The sequence below is a fragment of the Saprolegnia parasitica genome (assembly GCF_000151545.1).
Source record: "Saprolegnia parasitica CBS 223.65 unplaced genomic scaffold supercont2.25, whole genome shotgun sequence".
In the NCBI taxonomy this organism is placed as follows: domain Eukaryota; phylum Oomycota; class Saprolegniomycetes; order Saprolegniales; family Saprolegniaceae; genus Saprolegnia; species Saprolegnia parasitica.
The window spans coordinates 90,661-106,900 of NW_012156419.1; the positions used below are offsets into that span (position 1 = coordinate 90,661).

The 16,240-nt window shown below is 58.1% G+C and overlaps 3 protein-coding genes across 3 annotated transcripts; 2 read left to right on the forward strand and 1 right to left on the reverse strand.

Annotated features, from left to right (window-relative positions):
* The first annotated feature begins 870 nt into the window (after positions 1-870).
* SPRG_20206 (hypothetical protein) lies at positions 871-2,837 on the forward strand. Its single transcript, XM_012345806.1, has 2 exons — positions 871-890; positions 938-2,837. Exon 2 carries the CDS (start codon positions 939-941, stop codon positions 2,712-2,714), a length of 1,776 nt encoding a protein of 591 aa, XP_012201196.1. The 5' UTR covers positions 871-890; position 938; the 3' UTR covers positions 2,715-2,837.
* Positions 2,838-6,134: 3,297 nt separating this feature from the next.
* SPRG_20207 (hypothetical protein) lies at positions 6,135-6,618 on the forward strand (the record flags this gene model as incomplete). The annotated part of the gene is made up of 2 exons (XM_012345807.1): positions 6,135-6,137; positions 6,205-6,618. The coding sequence occupies 2 exons, from the start codon at positions 6,135-6,137 to the stop codon at positions 6,616-6,618; spliced, it is 417 nt and encodes a 138-aa protein (XP_012201197.1).
* A 7,360-nt stretch (positions 6,619-13,978) lies between these two features.
* SPRG_20209 (hypothetical protein) lies at positions 13,979-15,154 on the reverse strand (the record flags this gene model as incomplete). The annotated part of the gene is made up of 2 exons (XM_012345808.1): positions 13,979-14,611; positions 14,639-15,154. The coding sequence occupies 2 exons, from the start codon at positions 15,152-15,154 to the stop codon at positions 13,979-13,981; spliced, it is 1,149 nt and encodes a 382-aa protein (XP_012201198.1).
* Positions 15,155-16,240: the final 1,086 nt, after the last annotated feature.

The window sequence follows — 16,240 nt, forward strand, 5'->3', positions numbered from 1 at the left end:
GCATTATATGCTGCCTACCAATATTTTTGGAAATATATATCAATGCCACGACATATACCAATAGAGTTTGGTTTTATTAATATAATAAGTATTTTACGATTAAAAAGTCGGCAATATATATACATGCGCCGATGTCTATTAAGTACGCGTACAATAGAAGAACTCGTTTTTAAGCAGTAAGCTTATCTTAGTATGGTGCTTGAGTACGCACTTGCAGGAATACTAGGAGATGATGCGTACTTTCGAGAACACTGGCTGGCTGTGTGAAGGTACCCCGTGTACGATGGTCACGCAATCCAAGTCCGGTAGGACGACGAACCACGCATTGCCACAGCTCCGTTATACTGGTAACCGGCACACGGAGGCCGATACCGAGCTGGCGAGGCTAATTTCGAATTCCATCCACGTTGTTTGACTCACTTGGTTATGTTGATTGTTCTTGGGTTGATTCACTCCAAATTTGCTCGGATTGCAGTCGTGGTTTTTCATGATCTCGTTTCGCTGGAGAATTATTTAGGCTAGTCAGTGGCATCAGTCCCACCGACGTTCGCGAAGTCCAAAGGATTTGAAGTACGTGTACCATTACGCGATTAGAGCAATTCCAGCTGCAATTCCCGCATGAACTTGGACGCTCCTACGAGGTCGTTGGTGTCTATTAGTACCGATGACCTTAGCTAATGACCTTACCTATTGTACTCTTGCATTAACAGTCCCATGCAGTGCGGATCTACATCAGATTGATCAAGCTAATCTTCGTCTCCGAATCACGAAATCACCTGGTGGAGGTGGCCTGGATCTTCTCAATGTTCTTCAATCGAGGGCTAGTCTTTATATAGGATGCGTTGCGACGTTTTTACTTCGCAATTTCGTCTCGGAGCTAGTCGTCAGAGGTGCGGGAACAGAAGCTGGGGTCGTCGCTTACCCCGTGATTGTGTAGCATGCTCGACTGGAAGGCGGCCAAGATGGACCCGCCAGCGCAGCGCCGTCAAACCTCCATGGAATCGACGACGTCCTCAAATGCATCGGATGACGGTGCGACCCAGCGTACCATGAGCACCGTCAGCTCCAGCGACGGCCCGCGGCCCTTCATGGATCGTGGCAAGTGGACACGGCCGAGCAGCCGCGATGCATGTACGCAATGCACGGACAAGTTTACCATGTTTCGGCGCGCACATCGATGTCGCCACTGCGGGCGCAGCTTTTGCAGCAATTGCTCTCGCCACCGCGTCGCGCTGCGCGGTCAAACGCACAAGTCGCGCGTCTGCGACTCGTGCTTCCCACACGTGCTCACTGGCAGCGTGGTACCCGTTAACTCTTTCATTCACTCTCGCGCCTGGGTGCCCCGTGGCGTTTTCGCGCGTATGTTGAGCTACCTCGACCACGTCGACCTCTGTGTCGTCTCGATGACATGTCGATGGTGGTACAAGCGTGCGTCCCTCGACCTAACATGGAAGCCACTCTACCGCAACGCGTTCCCAACGGATGATGCCGCAAGTATGGACGCTGCTTTTCACCGCGACATCCACGGCGTCGGTTTCGAGACATTGCCATGGAAGCAGAAGTTTGCGATCCGATGGACGTCGCAGCGCGCAGCACAGCAAGCAGCCGCGAAGAAGAAGTCGTTCAAGGTCATGGAGTCGCTCTTGGCGTCACTAGGGCTTCAAAAGTACGGTCCCGTCTTTGAGCGCGAAGAGATTGACATTGAAGCGCTCACGATGATGAATGCGGGCTACCTTCGCGACCTTGGTATTCCCGCGGGCCCGCGCGTGAAGCTGCTCAACATGGCCGCTTGCCTCGTCGCCGACATGGGCCAAGACGAAGACGACATCGACGAGATGACAGCTGCTGGACCGTCATCCGAAGGTCCCGTGACGCCCGCTGCCAAGTTTGCGCAACGCAAAAAGGCCATGAACTTGTACCGGACGTCGCTTGTACGTCGAGTGCAGCAGTCGACGGTGCGTATCGCTGTCTTGACTATTGACGGCCAGCTCCTCAACGTTGGGTCGGGCATCATCTTGCATGAGCGTGGGCTCGTTGCCACGGCGTTCCACTGCCTCGCCGGCGAGCGCTTCGATGTTATGTCAGACCCATCAAGTTTCATGGTGCTTATCGCCCCAACCGAGTCGGCCTCTGAACCACCTGCGTGGAAGTACCACGCGCGCGCGCTACCGCACGTCTCGGAGGCTGAACTGGATGTCGCCCTGCTCTGGATCGAGGGCGAAGTGTGGTCGGACCCACCAAGCGGCCTGTACATTGGCGATGTCACGGAGCGCAGCATCGCGCTCAACTGGACTGTGCGCCCGCTGAACGACGGATTCGATTGGCGCCATTTGAAGCTGCCGGCCGTCAACATTGGCAACTCCAACATGGTCGAGCCCGGTGATGAGCTCTGGATGTTTGGGTACCCAAGCAGCGGCCACAACACCATCACCGTGCACCACGCGATCTGCTCGGGCACGGATTCGCAGCTTTACAAGGGCGTCGAGGTCCCCAAAGCCCTTCTACGGTCCGCCGCGCTGCTCGACAATGGGTTCTCTGGCGGTGCCGCTGTCGACAAGAAGGGGCAGCTCGTCGGCATAATTTCGTTTAGCCTCTCGCGCCAAGACCGCGTCCGGTCTATTAGCATGATCAAGAACGCGATTGAGCTTGCCAAAAGCGAACGGCTCAGCGAAGATATCTCGGATGACGACGACGACGACGAGCTGCATCACTGACGAGGCATGCGTCCATGACGACAACATAAAAACATTGTACAAAGTAGCTTTCGATACCTCGTGTTACCACCAGGACGTGTTGATGGGCTACCACGTTTTCTAAATAGGTTACCACGTTTTCTACCTCTTCTACGCTCTACAGCTGCAGCATAACTTCACAGCTACAGAGGCGTTTCCTAGCTTCAGACCTCGACTTTTAGCAACATCGATAGATAGAGCGATGCGTATAACCGGGGATCAAGTGTCAATACATATATAAATACGTGTTTCGCGTTGTCTTCTTTGTTTTACAAATAAATCGCATACGTAGAGATTAGCAATCTATTTTATTCATTTGCTCGCCGGGCCGTGGCTGAGCAGGCAGCGGCGCGGGGCTCGTCTTGATCTTCTGTGTCGCCCGGGGGCGCTTGCGGCCGCGGGTGAGGCCCTTGACGACAAGCTCCGTAAATTCCTTCCAGGCTTTGCGATCGGCGGCAGAGCTACGTAGTTTGTTGAGGTCATCGAGAGACGCCAGCGACTGAGGCGGCGTCAACGACTAGAGGTCGCGGGGCAGGACGATCGGCAACGTGATCTTGGTGCGGCCTAAAATACGGGGCGCCTCGGGAGCGGCAAAGAAGCGGACCACGTGCTGCGCATGAGTGCTGCAACTTGGCAGGCGACGATCTCGCTCAGCGGGACTCTGTTGCAGCGCTTGTCGATGGCGACGTCGCCGAGCGTGTTCGGGTGAAAGATGTCTAGAAGACGACGCAGCTGCCGGCGATGGAAGCTGTCAAGGTCCGCCGGACTCGTTGGAGTCAGGGCCCACGTGCCGCAGTTGTACAAAAGGACCGGGAGCACGTAGCACTTGTACAGCCGCACACGGTTGCCTTCCGAGATGAGGCCTCGACGCATCTAAATCTTACACATGTTGTTGAGCGCCAGTGTCGCCAGTCGCTTCCGAGCGCGCAGATCCGCCGCGTCGTCGAGGAGGCTACCAAGCTTCTTGGTTGTGTGCCACGCCGAAGAGGTCGCGTGCATCGGCGCGTCAACCTGCGTCGACCTGAATGCCTGCGTTTCGTCCGCCTTGTCTTCATTCATCTTGAGGTCCCACCGGGCAAAGACGTATGGCGCAGCGGCTTTGATCCTGGTCATGGCAGTAGCGTCGCGGCAGATGAAGTCCGAGTCGTCGGCGTAGGCGACCGTGTGGGCGACGCCCTCCTGGCTGAGCGTCTGCGCGAGGTCCTTGAGCACGGCGTCGAGATCCACAATGCATAGCGCCGGCGACAACGAGTCGCCTTGAGGCGTGCCAATGTTGGTCTCAAATGGGCTGTGCGACTTGCCGTCGATGCGCAGCCGGAGCGTCGAGGTCGTGAGCAGTATGCGAACCAGACGCACTTCATCATCGTCGAGGTCGAGAAAGCCCCGAAGCACCGTGAGGAGCTTCGCGCGGTCGGTCATGTCAAACGCGCGTGAGAAGTCGATACCTAGGATAAAGAACTGCTCTACGTACTGGCGGATGCGGGCGACGCGCCACTTGTGCGACCAAACGACGTCGGCCGTGCTGCGTCCGGGGCGAGGCCGCTCTGATACGCGCCAATGTGCTTGTCAAGCTTCGGCTGGATTCGCTTGAGCACCATCACTGAGACGGCTTTGCGGATGCAGTTAAGCAACACGATCGGGCGGAGGCTCGAGCACACGCCTTAGGGCTTGCTGGGCTTGGGCAGGTCCCGTCGCCGAGCTGGATCGGCTGTCCTTTGGTAAAACCGTCGTTGAGCAGCTTTGCGAGGGGCGCGGCGACGAGGTCGGCGGCGGCCTTGAAGACTTCAGCCGGCATGTTGTCTGGGCCTCAGGCGCGGTTGTTGCGGAGCTTCTTGCTCGCGTCGTGGAGTTCGTTGGGCGTAATGGGCTGGTCGAGCGGTCGGGGTGTCGTGTCGGGCTGTACGGTGGTGTTGGTCAGGCTGGTGAACTGGGCCTGGAAGTGAGCAGTCACATGCTTGGCTGTCTCCTTCGTGTCTATGATGATGTGGCCGTGCCGGTCCTTGAGGCGAAACTTGGACGTGGGGCGCCGGAGCGTGCCCCTGACGGCTGCGAACATCTGCCAGGTAGGGCTCAAGTTTTCGATCTCACCGACGAGGGCGTCAGCTTTAGCGTTGACAAGGTCGCGGCAGCGCATGCGGATCCTATGCATGACTAGGTTGCGTTCGATGCGGAGGTCTCGGGTGGCGGCGGGGTCGGCGGTCTTCATGTTGTCGATGCGTAGGCGCAGCGCCTTCTGGCCACGAGCCAGAGACGCCAAGATTGCGTCGTCGTACCTGTAGCGGCCCTTGGTCTCAATGTGGCCGAGCGTCGTGCCGGCAGCAGTTACCAAGGCGGCGAGAAGCTCGCGCCATGACGTGTCAGGTGACTTTTCGTCGGCGTCGTCGGCATCGCGGAACGCGGCCATAGTGGTTTTGTCCTTGGCGACATCGAGCTACTTATATCCAGTGCATCTGCACGTGGTCGCGTGTATCTTTCGACCGAGCGCCTGGAACATCTTGAAGTCGGCCGTCACGAGCTTGTAGGCCTCCCCAGCTGTGCGCGTCGAGACACGACTCGACCATGGCGCGCGGGAACAAGACGTAGTCGATCTGGTTGTACACAGTACACGAGCCGCAGTTGTGCGTCCACGTCGTGAGGTCTTGGCGCGCTTGGGAAACATCGCGTTGACCGCCTATGGCCAACGCAGAGGTCGGCAAGAGCTTCGCCTTTCGCGTTGCGGTAGCCGCGACAAAACTGGCCCATGAAGGCCTCGTTGGCTTCGCGCTGGCCGAGCTTGGCGTTAAAGTCGCAGCTTCATACCGTCAAACATTTGACGCAATTGGGCCCACGGCGGAGGCTACAAACATTGTCTGCTTCGCAATTTCTCCCGGTTTGCATTTACCTGAGCGGTTCAATGCACCAGGCTTTGTGGAGCAGACGTCGGCATCTACCTCTGCCCACGGAACGGCCCCGATGGCAACGAACGATGAAGCTCCAGCGACTTTTAGTGCTCTCAGGCAAGTCCATTCTAACGGTGAAATGTCCGAGAATTTCCCGACATGCACTCCGTGTCCCAAATGAACTGGTCCTGACGACGCCCAAGCTCTGTACGTCCAGAATCGTCCAATCCTAGACCATTGCCAGCGAGCTTTGCCAGCGTGGTCGACGACACCTAGGTGTGTGTTTTGCGCGCATAGGAAGTCGAAACGTCCTTTTCACGAAGGGGCGTATCTTGCGAACAGTCGTCGCCTTGTGAAAATGCTCTCATCGAAACAGTGCAAGGCTTGTCGCAGGACATCATGTTTCAGACTTTATTGGCCAAGTGCGATCAGCTCGTTGTCAACAGGAACCAGAGGAGTGAAAACGAGGGCAACGTTAGCGAGACCGAAGAAGAAGAATCCAGTGACCACTAGGACGAGGACGATGGTATCGTGAGCGAAGACGATTTTTATGACGAGGAAGATGAGATCAAGGTCATCGACGTCGATGGCAGCCGAGTGAACAACACCTCGACCACGCCAGCGACTTTAACACGACAGGTACCGATACGCTCCTCCGGTCGATCCTCGACAGCGTCGTCACCCAAGGCAAAAGTACCTGGGGTGACGACGGCGTTGACGCTGTTGTCCGCATTTCCTTTCCGCTGCATCCCGAGCAAGCCGCGACGCTCAAGGCCGTCTGCACCATCTCGCCGTTTGGCCGTGGTCACGACACGGTCATCGACACGAATGTCCGTCGCTGCATCGAGGCAACCGCCGACAAAGTTCACTTGTCGCCGGCGTGGACGGCTGCCGTCAACCAGTTGGTCATTGACGCATGCGAGAAATTCGGTCTTTCGTTCCCTGTCGACGCGCACTTGTACAAGCTGCTCTTGTACGAGGCGGGTGACCAGGACACGGAGAAGTAGCCGGGCATGTTTGGGACATTGCGTCCAGCTTCCGGCAGAGCACACGGGGGTCACTTGGACGTCCGACACAGAGGCCAGACGAAGCGATTTGGTTTGGACAGCCCCGCGAGCGCTGCACTACTGCGCTTTCTTTGCCGACGTGCACCACGCCGTCGCGCCCTTGACGTCTGGCCACGACTCGTTATGACATTGATTAGCGAGCGAAACGAAAAGGCTCCGTTGTCCTCTCTCTCAAGGTTAACCTCGATGAAGAACTTGTCAACGATGTCGACGACATCTTCGTTGATACATTTATGGAGCCCACCGACCGCGAGTACGAGGGCTTCATGAGCAACTCCAGCCCAACGTTTGAGTTCACACATCAACGGACGCTTCTCGTCTTTTGGTCGAAAGCGAGTGTGCCCTGGAACCGCCGACGCCGCACTTCAGCACCTCGACACACTCATTACCGCCAACGATATGTCCACCGCGAGGCGCTGTTGGTGCGCATTGCGGGATTTATAAGAGCGCCCAAGCCAGCACTGATCGCAACTGCGCTCATAGCCGTGGCTGCGTGGTATGCGCTGAAACCGGCGCTGGTTATACTTGATAACTGGGCGGGTGTGCCCAAGCCCTCGACATACACGACAGCTACGGTATCTACCAACAAGCGTCTACGGTAGACGAAGTGTCGGATATTCTCGTTGCATCACTTAGTGCGTTTCTGACTGCGTTCGAGTGGACGAGTGGCAAGGAACAGCTCGCCACCAAGACGGTCGTGCCGCGTCTCGAGGCCCCCCCTATCGTGCAACTCGCCCGTGCTCTTTGTTGCCGTTGACTGAAAGTACACGTAGCTGCCTCTAGTTTCGCCCCTGGTGTTGCACGACGTGTGTGTCAATGGCCGTCTGTCTACCGACGTCTTTTGCAGCTCGTGTACTAGTTCACTGTAGCACCGAAGTACGCCGATGTGACCTCGCTCGTCAAGTATGCGGTTGGAAAGAAGAGCTCAGCTTCCGTACCTCTAGCGGTCGCGATTGCAGACACTATGTTTTCAGTGCCTAAAGGCCAAAAACCTCACTCTGTGTGCTCGTTCGTGACGACCCCCGCGCTAAAGTACGCCGTCATGGTCTCGCTTGTAAAACTTGCGGCGAACAAGAAGAGCCTGAGGCTGGTACCTCTAGCCGTCGCGTTGGCGAAGAAGCCCCCGGACGCGACACACTCTTTCACGATTGCGTCAACGCTGCTCTTGGTGCAGGAGTCGGCGCCTGTCTTTGTCGAGTCCCTCAAGGCGACATGTGGTCGTCGCAACGACACAATCGTCAATGACGAGCGCTGTCAGCAGCTGGCACTTTGTCATTTTGCATTGCCCTCGCCCTCTTTCGACTGAGCCTACTGCCACCAGCAAACGAGCCGCCACCAGCATTCAAGTGGTGTCAATCGAACGCATCGCTGTCGGTACGCCCTGACGTCCAAGCGTTCCTCTGTGGACCGACGCAGCTTATGGTCGTTTCGGGCTTTTGCGGCATTGCCCAAGCACGGCCCAATCACGTACTTTTGCATCCATGTTCTCCAACAAGTCGGACAGCATAAGTGCTACCACAACTACCTATGGCACGGGCAAGAACGAGCGCTGCGAAGTCACCAAGACCAAAGAAGTTTTCGAGGACAAGCTGCGCGCATGGTAGCAGCTGCACCGCGAAGGAAAGAAACTTCGTGAGCTCCTGAGTTCGAAGCCACTTTCCACCCAAGTGGCGGTGTCGACGATCGTAGCGAGCCCCGCGGTAGCCACCAGCCAAATATTTATGCTAGCCACAGCCTTGCAGCCATCCTCGGTGGCTACTCAGTGGCCGATGGTGTTCGACTCGGTTTTTATCTTCGCACAACCATCTGTTTACGCTACATCTCGTTTCCGTACTGCCTACAGGGTTCTGTATAAATAGTGGTGGGCTAGTACGATGCAGGGGTGGACGGCACAATGAAGTTTGACGTTGGTGATGGGCACAACACTCGTGGTGGCACGACAACAGCTCTACGATTGCGGCTACCTCCCGTACATTTCGATGGCGTTTTTCGCGATTTTAGCCTCCTCGCTGTAAAACCTTGGTCACCTCGTCGAGCGCTACCCCAGGCCGTGGGACAAGCTGCGTTTATTTCGATTAAGGCCTTCAATTCCCCAAGGCTCATTAACGCGGGCAACGTACACCGGCTATTCGGTCCGATCTGCGCTGTCCTTGGAACGTGCAAAGGTCTAATGCCCCCACAATGCACCCCAGTTCGTGCATGCTCCGGTCGGTATCTATGCATCGATGTATCCATCGGTGGTTCAACATAATCTTGCTCGCATATCAGTCGGGTGTAAATTCTGGAGGTTGCACAATGCAACCTCCAGAACGTGTGGCACAAAGACTTGTTGGTACTTGCCCAAAGCGATTGCACAAAGGAGGGCGCGGCGAAGGGCACTGCGAGCAGCGTCGCCGAGATAGACTCTGTGTGCATACGGTCGAGTCACCGCTGCGATAGAGCGACGGGCAAGAGGCTCGCTGAATGTGCGTGTGAGGCATGTGTCACTAGAGCCGCTAAATCGAAGTAGCTCAACGCTGCTGTCGCCACAAGCTGCATGAAAAGGCTAGGTGGCATGTGACCAGCAGCGTCGAAATCGTGCAGCGTCATCAAAGACACCAGTTGCAGCTGCTCTCTACTAGTAGCTCCAAAAAGGATTGAGAGCAGCGCACTGGTGGCAGCAGGAGCGGCACTAGCAAGTTGCACAACGGCAGCGCCGTCGAGGGATACAACCACCGAGCTGCAGACGAGATGGCTGACTACCGGCGTCCATCCACCAGCGTTCATCAGTGCTGCAATCGACGGAACTGAGATACCGAAAACTTCTTGAGCGAGCCTCGATACTCATTCGTGCCACCGTATCTCACGTAGCCGCGGTTGGGTACCGTCGGATCGGGCTTCGTGGATCCATGACGCAGCACAGCAGCTGCTGGTTCAAATGCGGTCGTCTTTGCCGCATCGTACAAAAGCAAGCTCCGAGGCCGTCGGTGTCATCGTAAACGCCCCCATGCGCGCCACAATTATAGCGTCTGCGGTATCGTTGCCGACGCCAAATAGCTGAGCGACGTCGTCCAGCGCCGGTCTAAAGCGTGGGACTTCGAAGTCGTTGGTGCGCGGCCACAGCATGAGCAACGACCGGCGATACGCCAACTCAAGCGATGGGCCGTCGTTGCCTGTGACGCCCTTGTGCACGCGCTCCGTCAGCTCCATAGTATGCTTCACCGCCGTGTTGAGACCCAAGCCCTGAGAGGAGGCTTGGACACAGTGATGCAAATTGGAGAGTGAATTATGTAGTTATGGATGAACTGGTCAATATTGTCGTAGACACGCAATACAAAAGACACGCAGGACCAGCTTGGAGAAATGGGGACGAGGCGAGAAGAGATTCGGAGCGGGGACGAGGCGAGGGAGACGAGGCGCAAGAGACGGAACGAGTCAAAGACATGTTGTCGCAGGTGCGCTGCACCACACACCCCTTCTTTAAAGATGCCCGCGACGGGTTGTAGTCTTGGCGGGAGCCTTGGCCTTCTGGAGGCGCTTGCGCTGCGTACGGCCCTTGCGAGCCGCCTTGGCCGAGTGCTGGCTGGACGCATCGGCCGGGAATTCGCGGAGGATGGCCGTGAGTTCGTTGTGAGCCATCGTGCCGGGTTGAACTTGAGCGCAGGCCTTGGACATGTACTGCTTGTACTTGAGGTAGACATCTTCGACCATGATGGCGACGGGCTCCCACGAGCTGCCTTCGATGCCGAGCCAGACCGTATCGAGCTCCATGACACCGGCCTCATTGATGCGATGGCCTTGAAAATGATCGACCTCGGTGATCATGCTTGAGAAGTCGATGGCGTCGAGCAGTTGAGACGAGAGCTCCTTCGACGCGTTGTTGTAGACCTTGAGGCGCGCGGCGTGGACGTAGTGAGTCTTCTTGGAGCGTACTTCTTCTACGAGGTAGACCCAGTCGGATACTGTGTCCTTGATAACCATCGGGCCATCCCAGCAAAAGGAGGCCTTGGGCACGCTTGGGCGCGTCGTGTGGACGAGGACGAAGTCGCCGATCGCGTACTGGCGGAGGACTGCCTTGGTGGCGCGATCTTGGGCTTGGCGCTTTTGCTCGCGGACGTGTGCCTTGCGGTCCGCGACTTGTCGGTGCATCTCGAAGAGGGCTTTGTGGAGCTCGTCGATGTCGTCGTATCGGGTACGCATGAACGTGTCGTAGTCGACCATGTCAAACGTGACGGGTTGCAGATACCTTCGATCGGCAGGCGCGGCGGCATGCCGGTGAAGACCGTGATCGGGCAACGGTTGCCGAGAAGACGAGACGGCGAGTGGTTGATGATCTTCATGGCCACGGCGGTTGCCACGGGCCACGAGGAGTACGGGAGTTGCCATTCCGAGAGCAGGCACTGGACGAGCTTTTTGAAGCGTCGGTTGACGATCTCGACCGTGCCGTTGGACCACGGCGTGTGCGGGACTGTGAGATGGTGCCCGGCGCCATAGACACGGCTCAGCTCCTTGACGACTTGGTTCTTGAAGTGGTGCCTTGATCGGACACCCAAGTCGTCGGGACGCCGAACTGGTTGGTGTAGCGGAAAAAAGCGTCCAAGAACGCGTCGACGTCGGCCGCCGCGTGGCTTGTCGCTTGGACCCAGCCGCTAAAGTCGTCCTTGAGGATGCAGACGTAGACTTCGCCGGTGGTAGAGGGGCCCATGTGCAAAAAGTCAAAGTGGAGCACTTCGTTGGGCTTGGAGGCGTGGATCTGGCTGCCCAAAGGCACGGGAATGACCTTACCTGGGGCAGACTTCTGGCACTGGTAGCACTGTTGGCAGAAACGCGTGACGTCGGCCTCTTGATCGGGCCAAGTGTAGTGGTCGTGAAGCACGCGAAGCGTCGTGTCGATGCCATGATGGCCCGCGAGGCCGCAGTGTGCAAGAATCACGAGCCTTGTCTTGATGTCGTTGTCGGGCGCGTCGGGAATCCACACGCTGCCGTTGTTGTCGCGGAGCAGTCCGTCGGCGGAGTCCTTGGACAGCTGCAGGGCGGCGCCTTGTGCTTGGCATTGTCTTTGTAGGACCGCAATTTCCGCCACCGATGGCCAGACAAAGTCGGGGTCGGCCAAAGGTCGCGGGTTGTCGGGGAACCGTACTTGGATGATCGCGTTGTTGACGGGCGTCGCCGGCGCCGAGTGAGGCGCGCAAAAAGACACCGGAGCAGTGCTGCCCGGACCGGCACCCCATCGAGAAAGAAGGTCGGCCCAGACGTTCGCTTGACCCGAGATGTGATAAATTTTGTACGGGAAGCCCATGAGGATGAGGCTCCAGCGAAGGACCTTGTCGCACGTGTGGCGCGGGAGGGACGGATCCCGGCCTTTCGGGTCGAAGAGGTAGATCAAGTTGGCATGGTCCACGAAGAGACAGAACTCGGTCGTGCGCAGCGTGAGGTGGGGCACACGCAGCACCGTGTCGAGCATCGCCAGCGCTTCCTTCTCGAGGATCGACCACGCAAGTTGCGAGCCACGCAGCGCCTTGGAGTGGAAAAGAGCGGCGTGTGGTCTTGTTGGTCAACGGGGAGCTCGAGTTGATCCTTCGGCACCTGCGTGACGATGCCGCCGATGAAGTCGAGCGACGCGTCGGGAAAAACACAGATGACTTGGTTCGGGTCCGGATGCGCGAGGAGCGTAGCTGAGGCGATCGCCGCCTTCATGGCCGCGAACGCGTCCAGCTCAGCAGAGGAGAAGAAACCATCAAGCGAGAAGCGGGCAAGAGGCTGCTTCTTGTTCGTACCGGCTGCTTGATAGACACGCAACAACGCGTCTTGTAGCGGCTTTGAGACTTCTGCGTAGCGTGGGATGTGCGTCCGCATCCAGTTCGAGGCGCACATGAACTGGATGAGCTCAGCACCGGTACGTGGGAGAGGGAGATCGACCAGGGCCTTGATACGAGCCGGGTCGTGCTGCACGCCGCGGCCTGAGATGATCTTGCCGCACCACTTGATCTCGCGCGCATAGAACACGCACTTGGTGGGTTGAGCTTGAGGCCGACCTCGGCGCACCGTGTGAAGATGGCGTCGAGGTTGGTCATGAGGTCTTCAGGCGTCTTGGCGTAGATCAAAAAGTCGTCGATCCAGATGAGGAGGCACTTGTAGAGCCACTTCTCAAAGATGTCCGTGACGGCGGCTTGGTAGTAGGCGACCGAGCCTTTACCACCCGTCGGGATGCGAGTGCTCGAGAACACGCCCATGTCCGTCATGAACGAGAAAATGTCGCGGCAAGCCTCGTGGAGCAGGAACTGCCAGTAGCCCTTGAACATGTCGAGGATAGCCAGAGCCTCGGCGCCGAGCAGATGCTCCATAATCGCTTCGAGGTTGGGCATAGGCCACTGGACGTCCTCGGTACACGCATTTGCTTGCCGCATGTCGATGGTGAGCCGCCAGTCGTTGGTACCGGGCTTGCGGACCATGTGCGGGTTGGACGCCCATGCACTGTTGTTGTTGCGGTACAGGATCGCAGAGCTGACGAGACCGGAGACGTAGTTCCGCAGCCACTCGCGCTGTTGAGGAGGGAGACGGCGCGGCGAGCACTTGTACGGCTTGGCGTTGGGCTTGAGTTTGACCATCATCGGCGGGTAGTCGACCGGCGGGTCCAAGCCAATCGCCGTGCGAAAGATGTCGCTGTGCTTCTCGAGCAGTTGCTCGAGCGCGGGCCACAAGGCACGAGGGAGGCCGTTTGCCTTGGCCTCGGCCACACGCTGTTGGAGGATCTCGCGTACCTCGCGTCGTTGGGTGTCCAGCGGGTCGGGCGTCGGCAGGCACGTTTCGAGGCCATCGTAGACGGGATCGTCCGTCATCGTGGCGGCAGGCGCGGCCATGAGCGTGCCAATGCGGGGAGACCGTCGGCTTGGTCGAGCGGCGGTAGGTCGGCAAAGTCCCAAACGCGACGGATCTCGCCAGCCTTCTGGAGGAGAGACGTCGGGTCGTAGCCGAGTTGGTGCATCACGTGACGAGACACCAGCAGATCGCCGCAATAGTCTGGCAGCTCGTCCTCTTGGATCATGCAGGGGAGCGATTGGAGCTTGAGCGAGCTGCTGCCAGCGGGCAAGATGAGGTCAAGCACGACCTTCTCCGAGATCGTTGACACTTGGCCCGTGAATGTCAGCACACGTTGCGGGACCGCCAAAACCGTCGGCTTGACGTCGCTTCCGGCCAGTAGAGCCTTGTCCACCCACGCCCGCGTGACGACCGTCATATCGGCGCCCGAATCGAGTTGCACCGAGATAGGGACCGGCACTGGTCCGGCCAGGACGCCGGACAAGAGATCGCGGGTGGTTGCTCAGTGGCTGGGACGAGGCTGCCTTCCGCAGACTGGATCATGTTGTTGCGGGGATCGGAGGCGTCGTCGGGTCGCACGCTGCTGGTCGTAGAAAGCCTTGAGGAGGGCCTTCTTCTCCGCTACGCCGGTGTCGTTGTCCGGGATGAGCGGGCACTTCCAGACGTTGTGGTCGACAGCCTTGCACTTGAGGCATGGATGCTTGGGCTTGGAGTCGCCGGTGTGCGCCTTCTTCGTTGTCGCAGCGCCACCAGGCACCTTAGCACCACTAACGTCGGCCTTCGAGCCTTGCTTCTTGTGCACTTTGTTCTTGTCCTTCGTCACGCCATCGGGCGCGGTGTCGCCGGCGGGAGGCGTGCCGGCGGAGGGCTTCTTGAAATTGTCGAAGCGGGTGTAGGCTCCAAACGTGTCGATGAGAAGACCCACAAAGTCGTCCCACCGCTTGTAACGTTTCTTGGAGAAGTTGATCTCTTGACGCAAATACGACTGGAGGTATTCGGGCCGTACCGCGTGGATGATGTGGTTGCGGGCGGATTCGGGCTCCACGTCGTGGTACTCGCGGAAACCCGATTCGTCGCAGATGCGTGCGTATTGTTCGATCAGTACAAGGGCACGAGACTCGCCGTTGCGAATCGTCTCGTCGCACCGAAGTTCCCGACGCACACGCGCAAAGAAGTCCGCAACGTTGGTCTTCACGCGCTCGCAGTCGGTCTTGAAGAACGCGTAGAGTTCGTCGTCCGGGACTGAGTCGAGGTCCCGGCTGCCTTGGCCCCAGCGGTAGCGCAGCATCGTCCGAAGTGTGTTGTTGTCCACGCAATAGCGCAACACGCGCCGCTGGATGGCGACTTGACCGCCGAACTGGTTGAACCGCTCTTGGATTGCATCTTCGTAGCGGTGCCACTCGAGCCAGAAAGCCTTCGTTTTCGCGGTGTCGCTCGAGTTGAGGAACGGCGCCTTGATGTCGTCGGCTGTGACGATTTGCGTGAAACCCTCAGGCATGGTCTTGGCGTACTGCCCAGGGCCGTCTGGTGCCGGGCGATTCTGCTCGATGGATTCAGGCGCAAGATGAGTGAAATGATGGAACTCGACCGGCGGCAGTTGTTGCGCGAGGCTGCGCGTCCGGGCTGCCGCACCGAGCCACTGGTTGTTGGTGACGAACGTGTTGAAAAGGTCGTCCATCTGCCCGAGCGTCAACGTGACCGTTGCGTCCGGGTCATCGAAAGCACCCATCGAGGCGTCCGTGCTGCTACGACGATAGGTTGGCGCCGCCTTGGGCGTCTCGGGGATCGGGACATTCTTAGGGTCCACGGGTTGGACACGAGGTGACGTGGCCATCTTGGGGGAGCGTTGGGGGAGGTTTGCTTGTCAGCAACAAAAGAATTCTTTATGCTTCACCGCCGTGTTGAGACCCAAGCCCTGAGAGGAGGCTTGGACACAGTGATGCAAATTGGAGAGTGAATTATGTAGTTATGGATGAACTGGTCAATATTGTCGTAGACACGCAATACAAAAGGCACGCAGGACCAGCTTGGAGAAATGGGGACGAGGCGAGAAGAGATTCGGAGCGGGGACGAGGCGAGGGAGACGAGGCGCAAGAGACGGAACGAGTCAAAGACATGCTGTCGCAGGTGCGCTGCACCACAATAGTTGAAAAAGTCGGCGACTTCATTGATCATCCCCGACGTTAAATCGAACTCGACAGCCGGCAAGTACACCCGTTGGTTGCGCTCGTTGACCCACTGCAGCAACGTCGGCTTCTTACCGCGACTGCCGTCCATCTTAAGCATTTTCAATCGTAGCCGATCTGGCCCATTTCAAGACCCCTTCGCTGCCACTTCCGAAAATTGAGCCCGAAATGTGCCTCCGGACACGCGCGTCTGCATCACGACGAGGTGCAGCTCCAGTAGACCAGTCGCCTGGAGTACTTGGACACGCGCGCGGTCCTTGCCCTTGAGCGTCGCAAACGTCGCGCTAACGCTAGTGTACTCGTGATCCAGGTCGAGCACGAGCTTGTTGGGTGCCGACGTCCACTTGGCAACGGCCGCCGTGGTGCGCTCCACAACATCGGCGTCGCTTGGAATCGCGACTTTGCCAATATCCCCACGACGCACGAGGTTTTATGTCATAACGAGTCGTGGCCAGACGTCAAGGGCGCGACGGCGTGGTGCACGTCGGCAAAGAAAGCGCAGTAGTGCAGCGCTCGCGGGGCTGTCCAAACCAAATCGCTTCGTCTGGCCTCTGTGTCGGACGTCCAAGTGACCCCCG

Coding starts and splice junctions, on each gene's coding strand:
- SPRG_20206 (XM_012345806.1), top strand. CDS start 939: ATGCTCGACTGGAAGGCGGCCAAGATGGACCCGCCAGCGCAGCGCCGT.